This window comes from Phoca vitulina, unplaced genomic scaffold (assembly GCF_004348235.1).
Source record: "Phoca vitulina isolate PV1807 unplaced genomic scaffold, GSC_HSeal_1.0 scaffold10, whole genome shotgun sequence".
In the NCBI taxonomy this organism is placed as follows: Eukaryota; Metazoa; Chordata; class Mammalia; order Carnivora; family Phocidae; genus Phoca; species Phoca vitulina.
Window position 1 is genome coordinate 18,523,527 of NW_022589713.1, and position 27,809 is coordinate 18,551,335.

General features: G+C 42.9%; 2 protein-coding genes across 12 annotated transcripts in view; one reads left to right on the plus strand and one right to left on the minus strand.

Annotated features, from left to right (window-relative positions):
• Positions 1-27,799, minus strand: FAIM (Fas apoptotic inhibitory molecule). 7 transcript variants are annotated; one of them, XM_032408621.1, is made up of 7 exons: positions 14,450-14,825; positions 10,342-10,401; positions 9,096-9,228; positions 8,517-8,745; positions 3,535-3,584; positions 380-559; positions 1-39 (listed from the first exon to the last, which is right to left on the minus strand). In XM_032408621.1, the coding sequence occupies exons 2-6, from the start codon at positions 10,383-10,385 to the stop codon at positions 410-412; spliced, it is 606 nt and encodes a 201-aa protein (XP_032264512.1). In that variant the 5' UTR covers positions 10,386-10,401; positions 14,450-14,825; the 3' UTR covers positions 1-39; positions 380-409. The 7 variants fall into 7 exon arrangements, with proteins under 7 accessions (XP_032264512.1, XP_032264509.1, XP_032264511.1 ...); XM_032408618.1 differs by lacking the exons at positions 1-39; positions 14,450-14,825 and adding an exon at positions 26,094-27,799 and having other exon boundaries at positions 112-559; XM_032408620.1 differs by lacking the exons at positions 1-39; positions 14,450-14,825 and adding an exon at positions 14,849-16,996 and having other exon boundaries at positions 112-559.
• The window catches only part of CEP70 (centrosomal protein 70), a 105,808-nt gene continuing 91,776 nt past the window's right edge, over positions 13,778-27,809 (plus strand). For 3 of the 5 annotated variants that reach the window (XM_032408612.1, XM_032408610.1, XM_032408614.1), the window contains exon 1: positions 14,058-14,166. The gene's annotated coding sequence lies outside the window, so the exon portion shown is untranslated. The other 2 variants (XM_032408613.1, XM_032408609.1) reach the window with 2 other exon arrangements.

A 27,809-nucleotide genomic window follows, 5' to 3' on the forward strand; every position in this document is an offset into this window, starting at 1 on the left:
CTCCCTCTGTCCCTCCCCTGGTTCATGTGCTCTCACTCTCTAAAATTAAAAAAAAAAAATTTTTTTTAATGAAGATAGCCATTTTCAGAAACACAAATCAAACAGCACCAATTTTATTTTATAGTGTTTATTAAAAAGTTCCTCTTGTAAAACATGAGTGATTTTGGTCCATATCTTATTTTCCATTTGGCTTTAAAACATTTTATATTATTTACAAAATGAATTGCAATTTTTATGATTGTACATAATTTTTTTTTGACCCTTGGAATATTACAGTTTCAAGTAACTAAAAAATAAACACCTGGCAGACTAAGTGTACTGAAAAGTACATAATGAACATGTTTAATTACCACAGTAATTTAAAAGTCTTGATCTTTACCTCTTAAGATTAAAATTCACTATCATGAAGTCATTCAAGAATCTCTGGAATTTCTCTATCATCCACAATGAGACTATGGATAATCCCTTCTTTCCGCTTCCCACTACTGACAGCCTTTATGTAACAGTCATGGGTCCCAACACTGAAGTGAGTTTCAGTCCCGTCATCTACAAACTCACCCTAGGCCAACAAAAGAAGGAGGAATTAGTGTTCCAGAAACATTTAACTTTGTCTAGAGCATTAACACCATCTAAAAAGGGCGGCATAATGAAGTATCTATTAGCTCAATGTTAAACTTTGGAAAATTAAAGTTAGAAGCTTGTATCGCTAGATGCTTTTCCACCTCTGCTGTGAACTGAACGTTTCTTATTTGTACCTGCTTACTATCTTGAACAATCTTAAGTTTCAGAGGAAAAAAGCCCCTTACATCTCATGGCTGTGTGTCTATAACACGCACTATGAGATAAGAGTGACTATTTTTAAAAGTAAAAATAATAAGCATGATAGCAAGCACTTATTTTATCCCCAGTCACTTACTCTATATCAAGAACAGTTTGCACACGTTACTTCATTGCACCTTCACCATAACCCTGACAGAAGCACTATTACTATCCTCACCGTACAGACGAGGGAATCGAGGCACGGAGTGGTGAAATAACTGCGGGAGGCCCCAGTCAGGAAGGGAGAGAATGTTCATACCCACTCCGAAAACCCGATTCCTCAGATCGTAAGGCAGCTTACAGTAAAATACACAGATAACTAAAACCGAGCACTACCCAATCTCGCCCTGTTCTGTCCGCACAGCAGCTACCAGCCGCGGGGGGCAACCGAGCACTGAATGTGCTGAGTCTGAAATGCCCTGTGCTGTTTCAGTGCAAAATACACACGGAGTGTGGAAGACTTAGAATGAAACAGAATGTAAAATAACTCTAAAACCTTTTAATACTGATGTTAAAAAACAGTATTTTGGATATACTGATTTAATTTAATTTATATTATTAAAATGAACTTCACCTTAAAACTTTTAAAATGTGGCTACTAGAAAAGTTACACATGAAACTCGTGCCTGTGGCTCATGTTACATTTTTACTGAGCAGGACTGATCTAGAGTACAAAGATAGGGGCCAGGTAGTGCAGAGAAGAAAGGAAGAACAGGAGGCTTTGAGGATGAAAGTGGAGTATGCCGGAAAGCAACGAAAGCACAATCAGACTTAAAACTTGGCTTCGAGCTTCCTGGCAGCCAGAGCAGACCGAGCGGGGTCCCACGCCTAAGAAAGCACTGGACGCACGGGGGAGAGCTTTTTCTGAGCTGTGGGGAGGATTTGGCCGGTGGCTCTTTACCGTAGGTGTACTGACACCACCACAAGGACCTTGCAGGTGCACGATTTGCCAGATACATAATCTCGGTCATGGAAAGAAAAGGGAGGAAATAAACTGTAGCTCCCAGGCAGCAAGAGCAGGTGTGCGCATCCTGGGGAAGGCTGCCCAGATGCGGAGCTGCAGAAACTACTCTGCAAATTAGGTTTGAGTTACAATGAGGAGGCACCTGGGTTGTAAAGAGCTACTGTCCAAACACTTGTGGTTCCCTGCTAATTACTGAGGAACAGGCACTGTGGATGAACATTACTTTCAACTTCTTATTTACAACCACATTCTTAATACCACAAAACAACATTCTCTTTACATTTGCATTGGAGAATTCCTTGAGAGTGGGAGGGAACAGGATTCAAAACTGCCAGTTCGGCATCTAGAGAATTCTAGGGTAGGAAGGAAAGGACAGGAAGGACCAGTAGGGGCCTGATCCACGCTAATGATAACTGAAGGTATTCCACAGGGGTCACAAAACACTGATGGAGCTCTCCAAACGTCTCTGCATAAAAGAAGTCTCTGTCAGTAGATTTAACCCAGAGAGTGAGTGGCTCAAGCTCTGGTGATGGATCCTGAGTGAGCCCTGATTAAATAACCCTTCAAGAATTCAAACCAGGATTAAGAAAGAGAGAAGCATCTATCTTTGTAGCGTTTGATTTCCGGCACAGGCACTTCCTCAGAAGCAGACAGCCACAAGACCCAGCAGGTAGGTCCTAGATAGCTGCTGAATAAACTCATCCCAGACCTCCTGCCCTCTGAGCACCTCTCTTCACCTTCCTATACCTACAACAGATGAAGGGGACAAGGGCAGCACCTACCATGGGGCAACCAGCTAAAACATGGCTAGAGCAGAGTGGGTCTCAAGCCCCGGTGTTCACGCCAGAAGCCAGCATGCAAGGCGGGGACCAGGGATAGTACCCCCCGCTTGCCAGCAGACCCCTGGCCCTGGGGAATTTCCACCCAGGGACTGCAGCTCCCAGTCCCACACTCCCCTGCTCCCCGGGCTAGGCACACCACTATTTCATTCTCCCTGAAATCACTCCAATAGTCATCCTGCCCACCCAGAGCCGTAACAATGCAAGCAGCTGACAGCAAAGGCCGGACACTCTGGGCTTAGATGGGGATGTCATCACGCTTGGCCACAATGAGTGGGGCAGCCTCTTGGCACTGCTGGTCTACAAATTCCACTTGTCTTCTGGGGTTTGTGACAGGGCCCTTTCCTATCTGCCTTCGTGTCATCTGACATTGTGTGCATCACTTCTTTTTCAAAAACTTCACTTTTAGAAAAGTACTATCTGCTTTGAGGGTATGGTGTAAAGCCTTCCCATTCAGAGTGTGACCTGTGGGGCGACACACCGCATTGGCACCAGGGGAAATGTTAGATTTTGCATTTTAACAAGATCCCAGGTGATTCCTACACATGCAGGTTTGAGGAGCTGCGGTATGAAGCCCAACCTTAACTTGGGCAAACAGAGGAGAACGCCAACCTCTGTGGGGCAGTTTCTGATGTGTGAATTCCTTTTAGGACAGAGCCTGGTCCAGGAGAGGAAAGGCAGCACGTGAGGCTGGGGCCAGCTCTCAACATAAGGCGTTTCCAAGCCCTCCCTGCCCCAGGCACTGTCCCGGAAAGGCCTTCAGAATTTGGAGTCAGGAGTACTTCATCTCTCTCTTGTTCTTAACCAAGAGGATCTTGGGTTAATTATCAATCTCCACCATTAGGAAACACAGCAACATTTCAGTGGCAACCCTTACCCACGGGGCTAAGAGTAATCAAAGGGTCAACTTACTGCTGTCTCCATTCTTTTACCATTGCACCATACGTCCATAGTGTCTTTTTCTGTAAAAGCAACAAACCAAAAAAAACCACTATAATCTATGACTCAAATATAAAGTTAACTCTACTATTTTAAGAAAAGTTTGATATACTGGATTTCTAAAACTCCATTAACTTTTCACGGCTTTCCAATTCTTCTAAATTTGAAGAAACTATGTTTACTCTTGGTTCACAGACAAAATAAAAATGAAACAAAACAATCTTTTAGGAGACGATCATGGCCCCAGTACAAATGGATGAAGCCCTGTTGAACAAAATAAACACGCAACACGAACTTCAGTATTGAGGACGCACAGAAATGAGTGCGAGGAGGGGCCTCGCCACACAGACTGGCATCAGTGACCAGATGATCCCCACCCCCGCCTTTCACACAGAGCCAGGTGGATGATGGCATAAAGAGGCCACCAAGAAAGGCTGCGACAGGGTTCACGTAGGATGGACAGCATTCAGGCTCAGAAATTTAACCTTGGATTTCCTACTGGATAGCCCAGTAACCTCTATTCATTTTTGTAATGCTTTCATTTTGGGGAAGAATTATTGGATCATAAGAAAAAATGCAGGCATCCCTGGTGGACTCTGCTGACACTATGGAGCAAAATGCTGCCATGAGCCAGCTGGGCATTAGTCAAGCTGTCAGGGCTCACTTGGGGAGGCGTGTACATGTGTGCACGTGTGCACAAACACGTGTGCATTTCGGGGGAGGATCCCCAGGCCCACTTGAGAATATTAGTGTCCTGGCGGGTGGCGGGAAAGAAGACTGCACTCATCAAGCAGCCACAAGATGAGCTGTGGGTGTTATAATGAAGCCTAGAACTGGGACCTGGGTGCACCCAGGGGTCAAAAACTTGCCTGCGGGTCAAGGCTGGGGTGCCAGTCAGGGGCTTGTCTACTCCAGGAACACAGTCTAATAGGGACTCTTTTCTCTCCACACCTTGAGACGGGGGTCTCAGAGAGCGGAGAGAGGCCTCTGAGCTGGGCTAAAGGGAGAGAGAGGCCGAGGGCCCCGGCCCAGGAGATGTGGCACTGGTTGCCCTGGCGGCAGCCTGAGCGGGGAGCATCAACAGGCGCAGCTGTAGGGAAACCGAGCTTGTCCTAACACCTGAGCAGGGCGCATGGTGCTAAAGTAAACCATGCTGGTGGTCAAGACGGGAATTTTATTTAATATGTCTACTGAACATGCGCAGGTATCAGATTTTCTATAAAGCTATTATTAATGTGCCTCTGAAGAAACCTGCTAACCCAGAAGCCATAAAAGAAAAATGGAATATATTTGACTACATAAAAGTAAAGAGTATTTCTGCATTACTTAAAAAAACATGTACACACATAAGCAAAGTCATACAATAAACGACAGACTGGAAAAAAATAAGCAAAGCTCACAGGACAGACAAAAGTCTAATCTTACTAACATAAAGACTCCGAGCAATCAAGGAGAAAAAGACCAACAACCCAAAAGGAAGTGGGTCAAAGGACACAAAAATGCATTATCAGAAAAGAAAAACAAAAGGACCTCAAATGTGAAAAGATGCTCAACCTCACTTAATTTTGAAAAAGGCAAATAAAAACAACACTGAAATACCATTTTTCATGTAGCAGAATATTAAAAAAATTTTAAGATCTGACAACATGCTCAGCTGGAGAAGCTGTGGGGAAATGGGTACTGGGAGCACAAAATGGTAAAAGCACCAGGAGGGGCAATGGGGCACAATCCACTCAAATGACAAGCGCAGTTATGTTGAACCAGCAATCCTATTTTCCCACTTCTGGGATTTTATGCTAAGGAGATATGTCAACTATATTCCAAGAGGCATGTGAACAAAGCTATTCATCCAACACTGCTTCCAACAGCAACAGATTAGGAATAGCCCAAGTGCCCAGCTGTCAGGAGCGAGTTAAATGAACTTTTATTTATTAGGAGATTGACTCTGCAGCTATAAGAAAAAGTATGAGGAAGCTCTTTATGTGCGGTTATAAGAGGATCCTCAGAATATATGAATAAGTCAATAAAGCAAGATGCTTTTATGAAATAAGGTAGTATTAAAATTTTGTATTGGCTTGAATCTGAATAAAGAAACACTGGAAGGACTCACTATTAAAAAGGACTTATCTTTATTAGGGAAACAGGGTGGATGGGAATAGGGATGGAAGCAAATTTCTCCATGTATCTTTCTTTTCATATTGTAATTTCTGAATCATATGAGTATAGCACCTGTTTAAGTATGTATGTTAACAAAAGAACCTACGTATACAGTATTAAATCATGGCTCAGATGTGGATGCAGGGAGTCACAGGAGGTCCTGGAGTGTGTGCACCTTGCAGCCTCTTCTCTCTGCCTGCCTGCAGCTTCTCTAGAAATAATGAATGAGCATCTTTAACATATGCCCAGATTATGCTCTTGAAATACCATTTTCCTCTAAAAGAAACCAGGGCTTCTTGGAGAAAAGGGTGATTCCACATCTGAGTAGAAGATGTTCAAAATGAGCCTAGGACATCGTGTCATACCAGAAAGCAAGGAAGCTTTCAAAGTCTACCAAGGGTGTGTCAAAAGGACTCAGGAGCCAATCTAAAGAGCACACCATTGGCCAAAACTGGGACAATCTGATGGCCAATAAGAATAATAACTTCAATGTGTTGTAATACACATCAAATTGTTTAAATCTATGAGTTAATAATGATTAAAAAAAAAAAAAAAACCTAAACGATCACCTTTAGAGGAAAATAAGGAGCCAATTCAGTATTTGAAAACTAGTAAAAGGAAAACAAGTGTTATTCTGCATTTCTTATATGAATTGTACCTCTGTACAACCAAATAGTAGATGACAAGAAGTTTTTCATTTTAGAAATATTCCAGAATATCACCATTTGGCAACTGCTAAGGAATTACTGGATGCAAAAATTAGGTATTAATGGTTGCCAACATCAAAAACATTTACAAACAGGGCGCCTGGGTGGCTCAGTTGTTAAGTGTCTGCCTTCTGCTCAGGTCATGATCCCAGGGTCCTGGGATAGAGCCCCACATCAGGCTCCCTGCTCCACGGGACGCCTGCTTCTCCCACTCCCCCTACTTGTGTTCCCTGTCTCACTGTGTCTCTCTCTGTCAAATAAATAAATAAAATCTTTAAAATAAATAAATAAATAGGGCGCCTGGTGGCTCAGTCGGTTTGGCGTCTGCCTTCGGCTCGGGTCGTGATCCCGGGGTCCTGGGATCGAGCCCTGCGTCAGGCTCCTTGCTCTGCGGGGAGCCTGCTTCTCCCTCTCCTCCCCACTTGTGGTCTCTCTCACTATCTCAGTCTCTCTCTCTCAAATAAATAAATAAAATCTAAAAAGAAAAAATAAATAAATAAAATAAAATAAATTGACAAACACCATGTGCCTCTTGATATAACAAAACTATAAAGTAGTCTGGCCAGAAAAAAAAAATCAAACCTAAATTTAACCAATTCTTCAGTCAACTACAAATGTATAGGAAACAAAAACAGAGGTGAGGGAGTGCCCGGCTGGCTCAGTTGATAGAGCATGCGACTCTTGACCTCAGGGTTGTAAGTTCAAACCCCACTTTGGGTGTAGATTACTTAAAAATAAAAACTTTAAAATTATATATATTAAAAAGAAAAAGAAACATCACGGAAGTGCAATCAACAAAATCCAGACCACAGGAAACTCTTCAAGACAAACTGATCCAGTTTCTTCAATAAATAAGCTATACAGGAGTTTCTGTTTTTTTTTTTTTTTTCAACTACGTGCATTTAATTATTTGATAAACATTTTTCATTTTCTTAAAATTTATTTAAGTGATTTCTACACCCAGCGTGGGACTTGAACTCACGAACCTGAGATTAAGAGTCACGTGCTCCACCAATTGAGCCAGCCAGCGCCCCAAACATTTTTTTTTTTTTTTCAAAGTTTTTATTTATTTATTTGAGAGAGAGAGAGGAAAGTGAGCAGGAGGCAGAGGGAGAGAGAATCTGAAGCAGACTCTGCCCTGAGTGCAGAGCCCAACACGGGGCTTGATCCCATGACAGCGAGATCATGATCTGAGCCGAAACCAAGAGCCAGAGGCTTAACCAATTGAGCTACACAGGTGCCCCCACATTTTTCATTCTTAAAAAAAATTTTTTTTAAAGTACATGCTAGCATTTGACTAGACTGTAGACTCTTTAAAGGCATGGACAACATCTCTTCATCTACATATCCTCAGTGCCTGATATGCTAACTGGTATTTAGTAGGTACTCAGTATTATCTAAATAAATGAATCAATGAATTAATGAGATAATCCAAATGGTCTTAACTTTAGTGATATGAGAAGCAGAAAATACTGGGAGTACCAGAAGAGAGAAAAGATAGTAACTTGTAAATATTTGTCTCTTAAGTTTTATAGGCCCAGTGGAAACAACATAGATGGCAATCTGTAACAACAGAACTTAGCTCAAAGATCAACGGCTTATTACTTTTTATTTTTTAATCTACTTTATCTGGACTTTGACAATTTTGATGTGCTGCAGTACTAAACCTCTTGCTACCTAGAGAAAAATTCCCTTGTTACTGATCAAGCTTAAATTTCCAACTGTCTCTAGATATCCTTTTAAAGAGAAATATCAATAATAATAGAAATATCAATAATAAATAATAACAAATGTCTACATCTTTTTTAAAACCTGTTTAAAAGGTTTCTTTTTTTCTTTAAAAAAATTTTTTTTTAATTTCTTTTTTTAAACCTGTTTATAATCTTCAATCCATCACTACAAAATCTGGCTCTCATATAAATCAGTCATTTAAGTGAATAATTCGTTCACATAGGACACATCAGAAATACACCTACACACACTTACACTCTCTCTACTCCAATCTCCCATAAAGGGTCTGGGTGGTTAGGGGAACTAATTAACAACCATCATAAAAAGCCAATAAATTCTGCAGAAACGGTACTCACTTACCCAACACAACTCTAAAGTCCTCACCATCCAAATGTAATACCCAAGTATTGGTGGTTTTTGACCTGTTCTCCATATACTTCTTGAGACTTTTCCCATTAATTTCCAGAGTATACTCATATGCAAATCCACTGACAGCATCTATATTTATGGTTGCTTTTGTCTTTGCAGCTCCAACGCAGAAGGTTTCTTTGCCCACTAGTTTGAACATCCATTCTTTTCTTACCTCTTCCTAAGCAATAAAATATAAAAGTTAAAAACACACAAATGGAAGAAAATTTAATATTTAGCTTTAGAAGTGCTATAATTAAAGTGAGTAAATAGCAATGCTATTTAGATGTAATTTTATTACTCCATGATTCAAATATTTTAGAAAATAAAAGCACCTCAAGTTTAAATGTTATTGTCTATGGATCCTATAACTATTATTAGTTTGCTTGGTCCAGCAATATGATCCAGGCCCAAATATAAAGATAACCAATGTAACAGAAAAGCCTTGAATTTACATATGAAGAATCTATGTTAACAAAATCAAGCTTCTATGTATACCATATTTTACAAAATAACTTATTTTTTTCCTACCTTCCCATCTACATATACCACTCGTTTGCCTGAGGTGGTCCCATGTTCAAACTCAATTTTATGGACTCCGTCACTTAAAGCAACATCCCAAACGGCTACGAGATCTGTCATTTTTTCCAGGCTATAAGGAGGGCTAAGGGAATAAAATAAAGCAATTACAGTAGGCCAAAAACAGTAAGAAAATAACCAATTAATATTTCCAAGATGAAAATATCAGATTTTTTTAAACCCCTAAAATTACAAGATATTAAAGTGACCGTACCTAAGAATTTCTACTCACAGTACATATAACTATCTTCTTCCTCTTATGTACTCTTCCTTTAAGATGAAACTACTATATATGGGTATATAGTCGGGTAATTCCAAACAAAGTCACCTTAATATTAATAGGATTAAGAACCCATCAGTTTATCCAGGATAGTATTCTAAGCTGGGTTACAGAATAATGCTTGGAAAGGTCAGTAAAAAGTCTCTACTTCTTCCCTATATCCCCATTTAAAAAGCACAGTATTTAATTCTGGTTTTTCTTTTTCAGATCATTCACTCCAAAACAAGAACTCCCCAAACCTTTCAAATTTAAATCAGTTAGGATTCATTTTAACAAAAAGGGTTCTAATTTATTATACTGAGAAGAAGAGAAGTCATAGAAGAAATGTCCTATAATAAAAGAAATAAAAATGTATGGAAAATGGTAATTCTTGTCTTTACTATAGTAATCTTATTTAAAAAAATAAAGGATTCTGTTTTGTCATAAGCTTCTGGCACAACTTAAATACACCTTTTAGATATTAATATTTTAATATAAAATATATAATACTTATCATATCTGTGCCGTGTGAATGCCATATATTATATTATGTGATACCTATACAAAATATATTTTGAGCCTGCTCTCTTAACTACGTCTTACTCTTTATTCACTCTAATGTCCTCTGTGTACTCTAAACAAGAAATGGTAAGTGGATTGATTTGATATCATTTTGAAGTGATTGCCAAGAACTCTGTGCTACGGCAGACTTGGAAACCTTACATCCAGGCCCTATGGGAAAAGATGTGTCCCACTGGTGGCCACCTCCATGCCAGGTGTTTACTATCCTTGCTCTCAATCACAGAAGAGCAAAACCATGCATTCTGCAAGTTTATAAAATGTGTCCTTAACCAAGTAGCCTGGATAAATAACTCTTGAGTGATTAAAATAATCTTGAAAGTTTCAAAAGCTAGTTTTATTGCCATGCAAGACATTTACCTTTCATCATCTTCAAAGACAGGACTGTCGCCTCCAGATGCCATGGTTTGGCAAAACAGTCTTTAATCCAATTAGCAGGCAGGAGAGAAAAAAGCAGGATTGCAGCAAAGAAAGATTGAGAGCAACAAAGATAACATCTGTAAAGGATTTTTTTCTAAGTTTGCAATCCATTTCTCAAATTGCATGCAGTTTCTGATGAAACAGCTTTTACATACAATAGAATTGCAATCTCCAGTTTTCAGAAAAAGAAATTAAGCCATGCAAATTGGCCGATCATATTTTTCCGTTATAAATTTATAGTTTCCCAAAACTAGAGACAAATATGATACCACATCAGAGCTGCAAGAGACCTAGAGGTCCTCTGGGTCCTGCGCTTCTCAAATTGAGAGGTATAAGAGGCCCTCAGGGTATGAGGCAGTGGGTCAGGGAATACTTAAAACTCCAGAATAAACAGTACGCATCTTTGGGAAGCATCAATGTTACAGGGTGGTAACAAATTTAAAATGCAATCTTAATATTCAATTTTAGAAGGCTATATATTATGGTGGAATATATAATTAAAAAAATATTTTAGGGGCATCTGGCTGGCTCAGTTGGTAGAGCACGTGACTCTTGATCTCGGGGTTGTGAGTTCAATCCCCACGTTGAGGCAGAGCTTACCTAATTAAAAAAATAAATAAAAAATTCAAAAAAATTTTAGATACCTTCAAAGAAATGACTAGTTTGCAGGAAGCAGCCAAGGATATGCTAGTTTGCTTTCTAACAGCAAACTTAATTTACCCACTTACTCAAGCCCACTTAATTTACTAGTGCCAATAACGAATCCACAAAAGTTATGTGGTTTGCTCAGGTCACTAGTAGGGCCTGAGCCAGAACTAGGGCCCATAACTCCCATGCAGTTATCTCAGAATTAACTAGGCTGTAATACTAATTAAATTTTACTAAAATCAGAAGCACACATATATTCACACATGCATAGGAAACCCTCCACGTTTGGAGCTTTGGGATTAACAGCTGTATCCCTTCCAAACCTACTGAAAAATAGCTTCAACTATTTTTTGCTCCCCAGATCTACTCTGTCCTAGCCTTCTCCCTATAGATGCCCAAGAGTGCTCTCTCCTTGTTAAAAATGGAAGATCGCCAAACTTATTTAGCTGGAAACAGGCAGAAGCCACAAACTGTTTTTAAAAAGATGTTAAAAGAAGAGATTAACACTGATAAAAGCAATCCAGCAGGCAAGGAAAACATAAAAATTTTAGAACAAAAAAAGATTCAAACACTTTGTACCTAAAATAAATCCCTTTGTTTTGGGAGCACCTTACAAATTTGTCAACTTTTCTAATCTCAAGAAGCCCTAGGATACCTCCTATGGAAGTGGAGGGTATCCTCCAACTACAAAAGCAAAGAGAATATACAGCAATAGAGGAAGCCAAATAGCATAATATAAACTTGGATAAGCCATCCTTTGCAAATCAGAGTGGGCTTAGGGATATCATTCAAATTTTGCTTTACAACTTTTAGAGACCCTAGAAAGTTCAGTAATTCAGCATTCAAACTTGAAAGAACTGCCCAGTTTTCCATTATAAGGAACTTCAGTATTATCACACTACGATAAGGCATGGTACCATCTTAATTATAATAACTTTTCATATAGAAGTATAAAAGACAACACAACAAATTAGAAGGGAAGTGAGAAATCAAGGTCACATTTATTTCTTGAAAATTTTCCCTAAACTATCGACATTCATTCATACATTCATTTATTTATGGAGTATCTATCTAAAGTGCTGAAAAGTTTTGGAAATAGTGATGGTTGCACAAAATTGTGGATGTACTTAATCCCACTGAACTGTACACTTAAAGATGGTTAAAATGGTAAATTTTATGTCATATGTTTTTTACCACAAATTAAAAAAATAATATTTTAATATACAAAAGACATTGGATTATACACTTTAAATGGGTGAATTGTATGGTATGTGAATTACACAAAAAGGAAAGACCTAGGTGTCCTGCTGGTAGTGTTTCTTGGAATGTGACTGTATCTGTAACCAAAAGATGATCACAACTGTCCTTGTCCCCAGTATCTACCTTACTCATTTGAAAAATGAGAAATATCTGTCACACATCTCTAAGTTACAAACTGGACTTAATAAACACATGTCATACTCTAAATTCATTCACCATGCTAATAGTTATCAGTCACTTATGTGCCAGGCACTGAGCTGGACACTAAGCTCAGTGAGGGGCCCTAGAGAGACCAAATGATGATTATGACACAGACATGGGGGTGTCCTTGTAAAGAGAACTAGTAAAGGACAGAATGGGCCCACAGAGAAAGGATCCCAGCCCTACCAAATGGGTGGGAAGGCCAGAGAAGACTGGTTTAAAACTTGAGAGAAAGGAATTAATCCACTGTCATTCTTAAACTCTTATACACATACTTAATTTTCAGGATCATGTGACCAAACTGAAAAATGATCATTACAAAGAATATTCCCTCTATTTTAGCACAAAATTTAAAAAATGTAAATGAAGGGGCATCTGGGTGGCTCGGTCAGTTAAGCATCCAACTCTTGATCTCAGCTCAGGTCTTGATCTCAGGGTGGTGAGTCCAAGCCCTGCTTTGGGCTCCATGCTGGGCATGGAACCTACTTAAAAAATAATAAAATAAAAAAATAAAATAAATGAAAAGGATGGAAAAACACATTCCATTTATTTTCACTGATGAGGATGATGTCACTCAAACCTTTTTTTTTTTTTTTTAAGATTTATTTATTTGACAGAGACACAGCGAGAGAGGGAATACAAGCAGGGGGAGTGGGAGAGGGAGAAGCAGTCTTCCCGCCAAGCAGGGAGCCCGATGCGGGGCTCGATCCCAGGACTCTGGGATCATGACCTGAGCGAAGGCAGACGCTTAACGACTGAGCCACCCAGGCGCCCCTCACTTGAAACTTTTTACATGTCTTCCAAGAACGCTTTTTGAGTATCTAGGCATCAACATAATCTTTTAAAATCTCTTCCCTAGCAATTCAACGGTCACATTTCAGAGTAAGACTTAACCATTAAGACGTTTCCACTGTTCATCTAACCCAGCTTGAATTTTGCCTTAACTTGGGTTTAACCGCACTGGGGGCTGTATTGGTCTGTCCAAGCTAAACCCAAATCCGTTTTAAAAATTACTAAGATATTCATAGTTCCCTTTTCAGCAAAAGCTCTAGGTAAGGCCAGCCACAAGGTCACTCTTCAACAAACAGGTGCTGACACTGTATGTCGAGACCCACGTGAAGCACTGGGACCCAGCAAAGTCGGTCAGGAAGCTCCAGGAGCCAGGCCTCCCCAAATGCTACCGGAGGTACAAGAACCGGTAACTTTTCTGAGGAGCATTTTTACAATGTAAACCACAAGCCTTAGGAGAGATCACTCTAAACAACTGATCACGCTCAACACACTAGACGTAACAGTGCTCAATGAACTGCCTTTTTTTTGTATTAGCTACAAACTGAAAACCATGTCCACCAGCAGGGAAGGACGCCATGAAGTAAATCAGTCCCGTCACTCAACAAACTGCACGTCCAGCTGCGGCCAGGCCCCGGGGATGGATGCTGCGGTCAACCTGGCACACAGGAACGCAGTCCAGTGCGGCCAATACAAAGGACGCAGAAAAACACGTAGAGCCACGGTGAGCTGCGCATGCTACATTCTGAGGTAAAGAAGCCAAGTTACAGCACTTTACGATCTAGGCTTTGCAAAATGCAGTCTGCTCACGCGTCCAGGAAAAAAGGGCTGGAAGAGGATTATCTTAAGGTCGCAGGGCCTGGCCAGGTAGGGGCGACCCGCAGACTGCCCCCCCCCCCCCCCCCCCGCTCCTTTCCTCTGCCCTCCGCCGGGCAGACACAAGACGTCCGGAACGCACCCGGCGCGGCCCGACGCCTCACCCGCCCCGTCCCACGGTCCGCGTAGACACCGCCCACCGCTCGCAGCGCCCGCCGCCGCCCGGAGATGGCCGCCGCCGCCGCCGCCGCCCTGCAGCTGGAATGCCGGGGGCTGCGCGCAGGGGCTTCTGGGGCGCGGCCCGGGGCCGCCCCACCTGGGCCGCGGGGCTCACCTGGCCGCCGAGCACCGCGGGAGGCTCTGGGCCGCGCGGCGCGCGTGTTCCCACTCCGCCACGTAGGCCGCGTGGCCTTGCTCCCTTCGCCGAGAAGCGGGCGCTTCCTCCTCGGAAGCTGGAAGCTCGGCCGCCGCCAGTTGCGAGCGCGCCGACTCTGTGGCGCTTCAGGTCCCCTGAGGTGCCCAGCGCAGGCCGCCACCCGCCCCCGAGCACCGCCGACGCAGCCCCCGCCTGCTGCCTCAGCCGAGGGCTCTGCGCTCTCTGCAGAGGCCCTCCGTCATCCCCAAACCCCAAACCTTAAGTCCTGCACCGCGTTCCGCCGCCCCGGGCTGGTAAGACCCGCTGATAGCAGGCGCGGGGCCGGACGCTGGGGATAACCTGGTGGCAAAAACAGACCTTGTGTCTGCTCTGAAGCCACTGGGCAGGTAGATCTGATTATGGCATTCGCCCCTTGAAATCTCGGTATGGGTTCCGGTTACTTCTGTAAAGACCCAAACTCCTTAAGGCGCGTATGAGGCCCCATGTAGATTCTCAAATGTTGCGAGCTTTTTCTCTCCCCGGGGCCTCTGCAGATGCTCTTCCCTCTGCGGGGCACTCCTCCCTGCCTCTGCCCTTAGCTATCCTCCACTTTGTTGTTGAGCTTGCGCTTCAAATATTTTTTAAGGAAAACTATCCTGTCCGTGAACACTTGCAGCCCTTGGAATTCTCCTTAGTCCTTGTCACGGTGTGCAGTTATTCGTGTGATTTTTGCTTAATGTGTAACTTAATAGTGGACTGAGGTTCTTGAAGGCAGGGGCTATGGCCGCTTGGCTCTCAATCTTGTTATGTCCCACATCGGCACAGTGCAGGCTCATAGTAGGCTCTGATAAATACTTGTTTAAAGAATGAATGTAGAGCAGGCCTGGGTGAGTTTCAGGTGGTTTCGATTTTCACTGTCACCAGCAGAGAGGGAGGAGGGTTGCTGAGTGGGCCATTTGAGGAGGGCAGTGAGTGGTCCCGGTAGAGAGTGTGCCCAGTGACAATATACAGACATTTGAAGGGATTCTGGGGGGACTCTGAGGGCCCAGAAGATTGGGGGGCATGGGGGCATCGAGGCCCCACTGTGTAATTTCTTCCCCCCGCTTGAGGTTAATGTAAAGGATTATTTCATCTTTAGGGTTGGTAAGAGTTGAAGCAGTTTCTAGATGCTGAGCAAGTATGTGAGAGAAGGGGGATAGAGAGATAAGAGGGAACAATCTATTATTTAGGTTAATCAGTCTGCAAAGTAATAATGACTGAATTCTTAAGCAAATTATGTTATAAGGATTCTGGTTAGTGAGCACTGATTTCTTGTTTGCAACCCTGTATTGAAAGCTCCTGGAAGACAAAGACTTTTCATATTTGTATTTTCTTCTAAACCATTGTCTTGAGCAGAGAGTTTTCAATAAATAATTGTTGAAAGAATGAGGTAGGTGGGAAAAGGTAAAAGGCCCCAGAGTGGAAATTTCCAGCGATGGGACAAGGCTAGCTGAAGACATGTCCCTAATTACTTTTTTCTAATCCTTAGTTCTTCTAAGAAACAATCCTGGGTCATTGGGCTAGGACCAGGAAACCCTGCTTGGGGAGCAGCTCTGTGATACTATGTAATGAAGGATTATATTTTCTTGTAAAACTTTAGGAATCTGGATATCCTTTACAAGACCGTTAAGGTATAATTTATTGGATGCTTGCTATGTCCTTATATATTGTTACTTGTATTTTTCACAACAGCCCAGTACTTACATTATAGAGAGACCCAAAGCCCTTTAGAAGTTGCCGAGCCAGCATGTGGAGCCAGGCTTGTGGGATTCAAAAAGTTCATGTTAACGGGGCCTGTTATTACAAAAGTGTTAATTGTGCTTGAAGAAATATCTGGACCCTTCCTTAGAGGCCTGGGAAGCTCCTCTGCCCATGGAGCACAGAGTACATTCATGAGGTGTACTCAAGTCTGCACAACGAATAGGCAGTGCAGTCTGATTCCTCAGCTGGCTTGTTCTATGTCACTATTTTCTGTTTGGGTATAATTTCTGGGATACCTGGAATTGAACATACCAGTTTGGGCTACATTTTCCACCTACTCATTCCTGGGGCCCAGGACACTGAGGGTAGCATTAGTCACTCGTTACTAGACAGAACTGTTGCAGAAAAAAGTCTGAAGAAAATACTGTGAGAGGTATTGAACTTGAGTATAAAATGTATTCAGTCAAGCTGATCCTGCTTTTGACTTTACTATTTTTTTCCCTCGAAGTAATCTCTATGCCCAACATGGGGCTCAAACTCACAACCACAAGATCAAGAGTCACATACTCTTCTGACAGAGCCAGCCAGGTGTCCCATGCTTTTGACTTTATTCTCATTCCCAGATTATTTCCTTGTTTCCCCAGGAAGTACCTAGATGCTGGTTCTTACCTCTTAAACTGCCTCTCACTGATTTGCCCATTGACATCAGTGATTGATTGGATTGACTGACTGCTTTTTTAAGATTTTATTTTTAAGTAATCTCTACACCCAACATGGGGCTTGAACTTACAACCCTGAGATCAAGAGTCACATGATCTACCGACTGAACCAGCCAGGCCATCAGTGATATTTTTTTTTCATTCACCATCCTCCATGCTTTCATTGGGCCTCCTTTTGAAAAGGGAATTGTTAATGCATTGACTGATTTCCTGAACTTACTTTTTAAACAACGTGAATGGAGATCAAAATAAAAGGGAAAAGTTACATAGTCTGATACCTACAAGACTTAAAATTTTCCACATGCCCTTCCCGTATTGGTCCAGCCTGACTACTGGCGATATGTTTATTATTTTTATTTTTTTAAGATTTTATTTCTTTATTCATGAGCGACAGAGAGAGAGACAGAGAAAGGCAGGGGGAGAAGCAGGCTCCCCAAGGAGCAGGGAGTGCGATGCAGGACTCGATCCCAGGAGCCCGGGATCTTGACCTGAGCCGAAGGCCGATGCTTAACCATCTGAGCCACCCAGGTGCCCTGGCGATATGTTTAAAGGAAGAGGCACCGGTGCTTTAGAAACAAGCCCAGGGCTCACAACTGGCCTCAGAGGAGTGTGTGTCAGAGCCAGTGCCAGTACGCACAGTCCCCTGCTGCCGGCCGTGCTGCTGCCGCTTAGACACCTTCCCCTCAGCCCAAGGACGCTGTGGCGCTACCTACACCAACAGGGAAGGTGGAGAGGCAGTGAAACAAGGTGATTTTGTAGAACTTCAAACGGGAGAAGCTTGACGAGTTCAGGAGAACGTACGTGTTGGTTTGAGTCATGTGGAGGGTGGGGTCTGTAGATACACCCTTAATTAGAGCAAAGAGCCAAAGAAGGCAATACATACACGTGTTCCAGTTGGTTAAGACTTGGTAAAAATTTGTACCATGTTTATTTAGAGAAACTTAAAAAGTATAGAAAATAATACCCATATTCCTGCTACCTAGAATTGACTGACCATCATTAAATATTGGCTCATTGAAAAATTTCAACGGAAGAAAACATTGCAGATAAAAACCCTATTGGATTTGCAAGTCCAACACCATTACTTGCTTCTCTTCTTCCAAAGCCAATATGAACATGAATTTGGTGTTTCCTTGTGAGTCCATTTTCTGTAGTTACATACATGAATAGCTCATACCCATTAGAATGGCTGTTGTCAATAAGAAATAACAGGTGTTGGCAAAGATGTGGAGAAAAGGGAACCCTTGTGCACTGTTGGTAGGAATGTATTTTGGTGCAGCTACTATGGAAAACAGTGCGGAGGTTCCTCAAAAATATTAAAAATAGGAGTGCCTGGGTGGCTCAGTCGGTTGTGTCCGACTCTTGATTTCAGCTCAGGTCATGATCTCAGGGTTGTGAGATCGAGCCCTGCGTTGGGCTCTGCGCTGGTTGTGGAGCCTGCTTAAAGTTCTCTCTCTCCCTCTACCCCTCCCTGCCCCTCCAAAAAAAAATTAAAAATAGACTACCATATAATCCAGCAATTCCACTTCTGGGTATTTATCTCTCTCTCTCTCTCTCTTCCTCTCTCTCTCTCTCACACACACACACTTTTATTCAGCCATAAAAAAGGAAATTCTGCCATTTGTGACAACATGGATGGACCTTAAGGACACTATGCTAAGTGAAATTAGACAGAATGACAAATACATCTTTTATAGGTGGAATCTAAAAACAAAACCAAAAACAAACTCATAGAGAACAGATAGGTAGTCATCAGAGGTTGAGGGGGGGAGAAATGGGTGGGGGGGGATATAAATTTATTTTAAAAATAATAATGAAAAAGGTGTTTTGCACTATCCCACTTTGAATTATATACTGTTAATTTATTATTACTAGTGTATTTAGCTTGTATCTACTATTTTACCTTTTGCTTTCTATTTGTCCCACCTTTGCTCTGCTTTTTGTTCGTCTTTCTTTCATTCTTAAAAGTAGCCTGAATTTTTGTTTTCATATTCCACTTTTTCTGTCTATTGGTTTGGAAGTCATTGACCCTATTCCTGTTCTTAGAGTGGCTACCCTTAAAATTTTACATTGCAAACTTAACAGAGCCTAAACATCCCACTCCTTCTAGATAATACAAGGACCTTGGAATACTCTAACTCCAATGGCTGTCCCCTTTCACCTTGTAAGTAACCTTATAAGTCTGATCTGCGTCTGTCCTTTTTTTTCAGCCCACGCATTTGCCTTCATGATCATTATACTGAATTATACAATGTTTGTTTGGATTTATCTACATGTTTATCATTTTTCTCAACAATCCTTGTCTTCTTTCATCACTTTTCTTCTTTCTAAATTACATACTTAGAACTTCTTTTAATGTAGGTCTATGGTGATTTTTTTTATAAGATTTTATTTATTTATTTGTCAGAGAGAGAGAGCACAAGCAGGGAGAGCTGCATGCAGAACAGCAGGGCAGGCAGAGGGAGAAGCAGGCTCCCTGCAGAGCAGGGAGCCCGATGTGGGGCTCCATCCCAGGACCCTGGGATCATGACCTGAGCCGAAGGCAGCCACTTAACTGACTGAGCCACCCAAGTGTCCCTATGGTGATTTTTTTTTTTTTAAGATTTATTTATTTTAGAGAGAGAGAGCATGAGTGGGAGGGAGTGGCAGAGGGAGAGGGAGAGAATCCTCAAGCAGACTCTCCGCTGAGCGTGGAGCCCCCCTGGGGCTTGATCCCACGACCCTGAGATCATGACCTGAGCCAAAATCAAGAACTAGCTGCTTAACTGACTGAGCCACCTAGGCACCCCAGTCTATTGGTGGTTTTTTAAAAACTTTATTTTGAGATAATTGTATCTGAGAGCTAGGGAGAGTCACTGACCTAGAACCACTTTAACATGCTTCCAGGGTCCTATCCAATGCAAGAATCTTAGACTCAGTTCCTCCAACTTGCCCCTGGCTCTGCTGGTGCTCCTGAGTAGGCATTTACCATTAGGTAACACCCCTCTCTAAATCCCGCATAGCTTTGGGTTCAGCTCAGAAATTTTTTTTCATCTCCTTTGAGATTTCACTTCCTGGAAAACTGGCAATGAAATAAAAATTATGGGTTTTCTTTAGCAAAAAAAGAAGAAGAAATTATGAGTAAATGTAGTCATGATAGGATCTTGCTTTTAAAAGTTATTTGAGCTATGCCTGGCTGGCTCAGTCAGTGGAGCATGCAACTCAGGGTTGTGAGTTCGAGCCCCATATTGGGTGTAGAGATTACTTAAAAATAAATCTTAAATATTTATTTATTTATTTATTTATTTATTTATTTATTTATTTATGCTACCATGAATGGCAACTGGAAATCTGTGTTAGAGTAAGACAGGATTGTTGTAGGGAGCTCATTCTTTGGAATTCATATCATCGTCATCATTACATTTATTTAGTATTTATTGACAGTCTGTTCTATGGCAAGCTCTGTGGGGAGAATATAACAATGAGCAGCACTGATGGTTATTCTTCACTTGTGAAGTTTACATTCTAGTGGAGGAGGCACTCACAAAAAATGAGCAATCAGATTGTAGTAAGTTCCCTCCAAAATGGCTCCCAAGGATCCCCACTTTATGGTATTTACATCCTTGTGTAATCCTCTCATATTTTACCATAGTTGGTCTGTGTGATTAATAGCATATAGCAGAAGTGATGATATGTCACTTCCTGGATGAGGTTATAAAAAAGACTTTTGCATCTTAGGTGCTCACACATTCTCTTAGATCACTCCCTTTGTGGGAAGCTGTCATGTTGTGGGGGTACTCGGGCAGCCTGTGGAGAGGTCTGCTTGCTAAGGAACAAACTGAGCCCTGCCAATAACCTCATGAGTGAGTTTGGAAGTGAATCCATCAGCCCCAGTTGAACCTTGAAATGACTAACCGTGGCTAACAGGTTGACGGCAACCTCATGAAAGATTCTGTCCAGACCATCCAGCTAAGCCAGTCCTGTATTCCTGATCCACAGACATGTCAAGATAGCAAATGTTTGTTTTAAGCTTCTAATTTTAGGGATAATTTGTTATGCATCAGTAGATAACTAATACACAGACAGATGAAATAGCTGCAAATTGGAATAAATGCATATTCTCTTACGGTAGAGCAGATGCCCATCAAGAGAAGTGGTATGGTCAAGTGGTTAATGAAATAGGCTTTGGAGCCTGAATGCTGGTTTCAGATCCTGGCTCTGCCACATACTGGCTGTGTGATCTTAGCAAGTCTTTTCTTTTTTTTTTTTAAGATTTTTTTGTTTCTTTTTGAGAGAGAGAGAGTGCGAGCACAGAGGGAGAGGGAGAAGCAGACTCCCTACTGAGCAGAGCTGACATGGGGCTCAAACCCAGGACCCTGAGATCATGACCTGAACCAAAGGCAGACACTTAACCGACTGAGCCACCCAGGAGCCCACTTTTTTTTAATGTCTATTTTCTAATTTGATCATTTGTAGAATGAAGATTAACAGTACTTATGTTAAGGTTGTTGTGAAGAGTCAAGAAGTTAGAAAAAAGTGTGTAGCCCAGAACTTGACACATTTTAAAGGTTCAATTAATATAACTATTGTTAATCTGTATTCTTGAGCATTTGTTATTAATCTATTTGTTTTTTTTTTTTTTGAGATTTATTTATTTATTTATTTGAGAGAGAGAGCATGAGCAGGGGGAGGAGTAGACTCCCCACTGAGCCGGGAGCCCGACGTGGGGCTCGATCCCAGGACCCAGGGATCATGACCTGAGCTGAAGGCAGATGCTTAACTGACTTAGCCATCCAGGCACCCCATGTTATTAATCTATTTGTTTGAGCTATTTGCTAATGGTCTTTCATACTGGAAAATGGCTATTGAAGGTGAATGCCCCTGTCTAAATCTGACTCAAATTTAGCAGTGCCATCCACACTGTGTTGAGCACCTACTATGTGCCAGGGACAATGCTAGGTCCTGAAAAAAGTAAGATATGATCCATGTCCCCAGAGTTCAAATTCTCATAAGGGAGGCAGAAACAAATGTATTCGTGTAATTAAGGGTTCTAAGTCTAAAAGACTTGTGAGTTGAAGAATCTTGAAGAATTTATCACCCAAATGCCATTTGAATTTGGTATACTCCTTGTTATGGGGAGAAACTTGATAGGTCTATGCCTAGGAGAAAATTTGAGAATCAGTTTAGAAGTTCAGAAATGAAAATATCCGTTTTCATTGCTAATGGAGGCTGTAATTTATACTGGGAATACAAAGCACAGAGGAGAGAGGGGCACCTGGGTGGCTCAGTCGTTAAGCGTCTGCCTTCGGCTCGGGTCATGATCCCAGGGTCCTGGGATCGAGCCCTGCATCGGGCTCCCTGCTCGGCGGGAGGCCTGCTTCTCTCTCTCCCACTCCCCCTGCTTGTGTTCCCTCTCTCACTGTGTCTCTCTCTGTCAAATAAATAAAATCTTTAAAAAAAAAAAAAACAAAGCACAGAGGAGAGCAGTAAGCTGAAATGAAGACAGGCTTTGGATCTCAGCTTAAATGTCACTTCCTGAGAGAGCCTCCTCCACATACCCCTGTTCTCTTCCTTCCTCTTCATAGCATTTATCATAATTAATGCTTATTTGTGTGTTTTTTTTTTTTCATAAGCACCATGAGGGCAAGAATCTCATCTGGTTTACTCACCACTATAAACACAGCATCTAGCTTGATCTAGGGGCCTAATACATTTTTGTAAATGAATGTTAAATGAGTGTTTAGAACTATTAGCATCCTGGTGGGTCATTGAAGACCCATATAAAACTTGAGATCAGGATGCCTGGCTGGCTCAGTTGTTAGAGTATGCGACTCTTGATCCTGGGGTTGTGAGTTCGAACCCCATCTTGGGTGTAGAGATTACTTAAAAATAAAATCTTAAAAAAGAAAAAACTCGAGATCAATGCAGCAGGATGCTGAGTCAAAGACTGAATTTGTGTGCAGTCTTTTACTTCTCTAGCAAAGAGAGGTGCCGGAAAGGCCTTCATGGTCCATAAGAGGGGAATTCCTTTGGAGGACAGTGCTGTAGAATTTCCTCCCCTCCACTTGATACACATAAAATCCAGGAGGGATGAGGAGGAGGCTCTCTTGTTAGGAAATAGAGGGTAATCAGCCTTCTTGTGCTTTGAAGACTGTAAAGGATACTGGTGATCTTACATCTAGCATCCATGGTCCTCTTGGCCCTTACAGGACTCCAGTTTTACTCAAGTAGCCATACCTCCCCCTTGCAACTTATGTGACTCAAGGAGCACCCACCCCATTGCCAATTCCAATTATGGTAACCCCTTTTCCCTTCTGGAACCCAATCTTAAGTCTTCTTCACATTTGCTAGGCAGTTACTGATTGGGAGGCAGAGTATGTGCCTGTGTGACCTAATTGGTCAAAAAAACCGGAAGGAATGATTTTAGATGGAAAAGAAAGTATATGGTCCTGATTGCTCCTGGTAGACATCTGGAAAACCACTTTAGTATGAATTTGAAACCTACCATGTTTAGAGGAGAGCAGAGAGACTAATATACTGGGTCCTTGATAAGTTGTTGAACCATTGAGTTCACCAACCTTAAAGTCTGTTTTGCCAGTTGTGTGAGATAATAAATTTATTTACTGCTTAAGAAGACCGTTTGAATCAGCTTTTCTATTATCTGCAGCCAAACTGGTTCCAACTGACGCGTAATATTTGACCTCCTGGCTCAATTAGTGCAGCTAGTCAGAAGAGTGGGCAAGTCACCCTATTGTCTTGGAAAAGGCAAGCAGTTGGATTCTGTGTTTCCAGGGTTGAAAATGAAAATCTGTTTAACTAGCAGCTATTGCTAGTGAGAATAGCCAGGTAAGGAAAGGGATTGGGGGCAGGGTTGAGAACATGTTTGCGTGGGGCAGACACAGAGATCAAACTCACAGTAACCCCAGCTGCCTAGGAAGAAGGCTAAATATGGGCCTGAAAGTATTGTACCTGAAAAGCTGTGACCCTGAGACTTCTTGTGAGACACATCATGATTAATGCCCTCTGTTGGAGATCCTTGTTGGCCCTTACGGGACCTGCACAACCACAGGCCTGGAAAATACAGGTCGTCAAACAGCGACACCATGTGGCTGTAAGATGCAACGACAATAGTGGGCCAATGAGACGCCAGGCCTTCCCTTCAGGTGTGTGGAAGTTGTATTTTTCTGCTAGGAATTTTTGGATCACTTAACCCCATGAGTTTTTGAAAATGGTGTACAGGGACACTGTTTGTAGGTTCTGAATTTATTAAGCTGAGAAATAAAATATTGAGGTGATTTCCTTTTGTGAGGAAAAAAAGCAGTGATCGTATTTGTACATGGTGGAGCTGTTTTTACAGTTTTTATCTGTATTATCAAGATGCATGAAAATTAGGCTTGAAGACACCCAAACAAAAACCCTTCCATTTTATTACTTCCTTTGAAAACTTGTCTATGGTTTCCCATCACCCCCTGGATAAAGTCCCAGGTCCTTAGCACACCTCCTTTGGCCTTCCTACTCTGCCTCTCCAGGGATGGAACGTATTACTCAGTTTCGTCAGGAAACCCTCAGTAAGTTCCATTATATTTTTTAAAGGCTTTGGGAGTTAGGTTTTAGGAGAGGGCAAATATGAGCTGTACCAAAGGGGCCCAGGTTTAATGACAAAAAATAATAAGGTTTACTGATTACTTGTGATCTAGGCATTATAATAATGTGCTTTGAAATTATTTAATTTGCACATGAAGTTTTCTCTAAATATCTTTCCTCCCTGTATTGCTGGGGAACTCCTACCGTTCAGAATCATTCGAGTATTCCTCTAAGTTTGCAGTTCTTGAGCTTGGCTGCACACTGGAATCACTTGGGGAGGGGGGAGGGGAGAGACACTATTGACAAACTATTAACACCTGAGTCCCACCCTGGAGATAATGATTTAAGTCGTCTGGGGCTTGAGCACCAAGTTTTCACAGCTCCTCAGGTGATTCTAATATGCAGCCAGGGTTGAGACCCACAGGTCTAGGAAGACTAAAGTGACCCATTTAGATAATTCTTCTCCTTCCCTTCTGTGCCCTGCGCAAACTTCTCTGATTATGCCTATCACACTGATCTTAATTTCAGAGCGTATATTCATCCCCCTAACTAGACTTTGAGCATCTCCGGTCAGCCACCTCTGCATTTCTGGAGCCTCAAGTAGGGCCTGACACTTCGTGGAGACTTGAAAATGCTGAACGGGGCGCCTGGGTGGCTCATCATTAAGCGTCTGCCTTGGGCTCAGGTCATGATCCCAGGGTCTTGGGATCGAGTCCCACATCGGGCTCCCTGCTCGGCAAGAAGCCTGCTCCTCCCTCTCCCACTCCCCCTGCTTGTGTTCCTGCTCTCGCTATCTCTCTGTCAAATAAATAAATAAAATCTTTAAAAAAAAAAGTGCGGAACGGAAGGGTAGAATGTCATCAACAAACACATACTGGGGTCCTCCAAATGCCAGGTGTTGCCGTGCTCAGCAAGATCTGGAACCTAGAGAACAGGCTGACTAGTCCTGTAGCAAGGGCTCACAGTCACAGCCTGAGTATGTGTGTGGAGGGCAGTGTGCGGTGGCTACCTTGCCGGGGCCTCATTTTCACCTACGGCCTCAAATATGTATTTCTGCGGTCTTCCGGGCAAATGAGTTTCCAGGTGGCTGTTGACAGCACCTGCAAGGCCAGGGCTTGTCTTCAGCGCGACGGCGGTGCGCAGGCGCACACCGTGAGCTCGGCGCACTCTCGCCTACGTGACTGTAAGTCCCGCCCCCACAGCGGAGCGAACCGGACGCGGGGCCGACCTAGACCCCTGGGTCCCCGCCCTCTCCCCGCCCCCACCACCCGCCCGGAGGTGGGAGAAAACAGCTCCCGCGTTCGGAGGAGGAGCCGAGGCGGGCCCTCTCGCCGCGCTCCAGCTCGATTGGCCGGCCTCCCGCGGCGCGATAACGGTCGCGGAGGCGGGGCCAGAGGGGGCTGAGTGGGGCCGGGCCGGGCGCGCTGCTGGAGGGAGGCCGCGGCCGAGGAAGGTGAGTGGAGCTGGGGTTCCCCTCCCTGAAGCATCCCCGGGACCGGCCTGGCCTGGTCCGAGGGAATGGTCAGAACGACCCTTGTCCGGGCGCCCAGAGAGCCCGCCGGTTAAAAATCCCTGTATAAGGGTTGCGGTCCTGGACAAACCTGGTTCGAGTCCTGGCTCCCCGGCCTTTGCCATCTTTGGCTGCTCATTTAACGTCTCAGCGCCTCCGTTTCTTCATGCGTAGCATACAGCTGGTAATTCTTGGCGTTAGGTGTGGGTTGAGAAGGTTAAACGAGGCCGTAAGCGTAAGGCTTAGAATGATACCTGGCGCAGACTGGATTGCGGTTAAGTCCTGGGCGATTCCTCCGCATACAAGAGTCGACCAGAGCTCACCCGCTTTGCTTTTCAGTGTCAAGTTGTCTGAGAAGGTTGCTTGGCTAGAGAAGACTCGGAGCAAAAGGGGGATGGATACACGAAGGAGTAGGCGAGTAGCCCTTCCAACGGCTCTTTAGGCTCATTCCAGATTCGGAGGCCCGCTGACTTTCTGCGGAGTCTAAATAGATTCTGTGAAGAAAGTCAATGAGGTGGAAATGTCAGAAGGCTGGGATCCGGCACCTAGAGACCGCACGGAAAGGGTTTCTACTACCACTTATTTTCCAACCATAATATTAAGCATTGTGCTGGCATCACCTACGTTGGTTCCAGTCCTCTGCATGAGTTTTTACTTTCTGCATTGCCAGGTAGACTCCGGCCTCCCCCGCCACACCTTGAGGAAGAGGTGGCTGACTGGGGTTTTGTCCGCAGCTTCTGCCTCAAAGGCGGAGAGGCGTGTTCTGGCCCTTTGTGTACCCTCTCCTGGGGCAGAGTGATTGGGTGGAGATGACTCCCAATCCTAACTCCCATTTCCTTATTTGCAGTAGATTCACTTCTTAAGAATTGAGCAGCACGCTGGCATGTTTTTGGAGTAGAGCTTTTGTATTTAATTGACAGAGACTTTGAAAGCATTGCTTGTTCCATTTATTGCAGTAATGTGAAATATATGCTTTTGAGATAGTTAATTACAGATTTTGATGTCTCAATTGAGAAAGAATCATTACAGGCCATGGTTTGTTATTTCCAGCTTTCCCCAAGAAAGTGGTGAAAAATAGTTACATTTATTGGATGATGCTTATTACCTGGGCTTCAGACCTATGAAGGGTAAGTTACCAGAGGACTCTTGGAAACCTGGACAGTGCCAGAAGATACAACATGCCTTGCTTCTCTGCATTTGGCTTTTTATGCCATTTACAAACCAACTTGTATCCTGCAACCCCTATTCCCATGGTCTTACTTTAGGTGTGTTATGGCACTGATTAAAGCTATAGCATCAGCTTTCGCCTTGGAAAACATTTGGTCTCTGCCTGTGACTCAAAGTTCCAGATCTGTGTCCTCTCACAGCTTATAGTGGGGGAAAATGCTGGTGCACACTATCAGCACATTAATTTCCCAGCATGGACCTCTGGAAAGGAGGGCTTGGTCACTGGTGGAATTGAGACAGTTTTTCTTCCTGCCTTTGCCTTTTGTGTTTAGTGGTATTTGTCTGAGAGTGCTTCATTTTAGTACCCTTGCAAATGAGAATAATCTACCTTTGTAGCCAGAAGTCAGAATTGATGATAGGTTATGATAAATCTGGACTCCCACCTAAATGTTTCAACAAAGCAGGGAGAGGAAAGAAGAGAAGGGAGGAGACACATGATGATGAGCGTCGAGTCCATCAGTGGTTACTTCAGTTGTTCTTACTTGAGTTCAGTGTTTAGCAGTACCATAGATGCCTGCTCTGGGAGTGACACAAGACCATTCTTAGTAGGAAGTTGAACATTTTAAGATTTTGGTTTCTT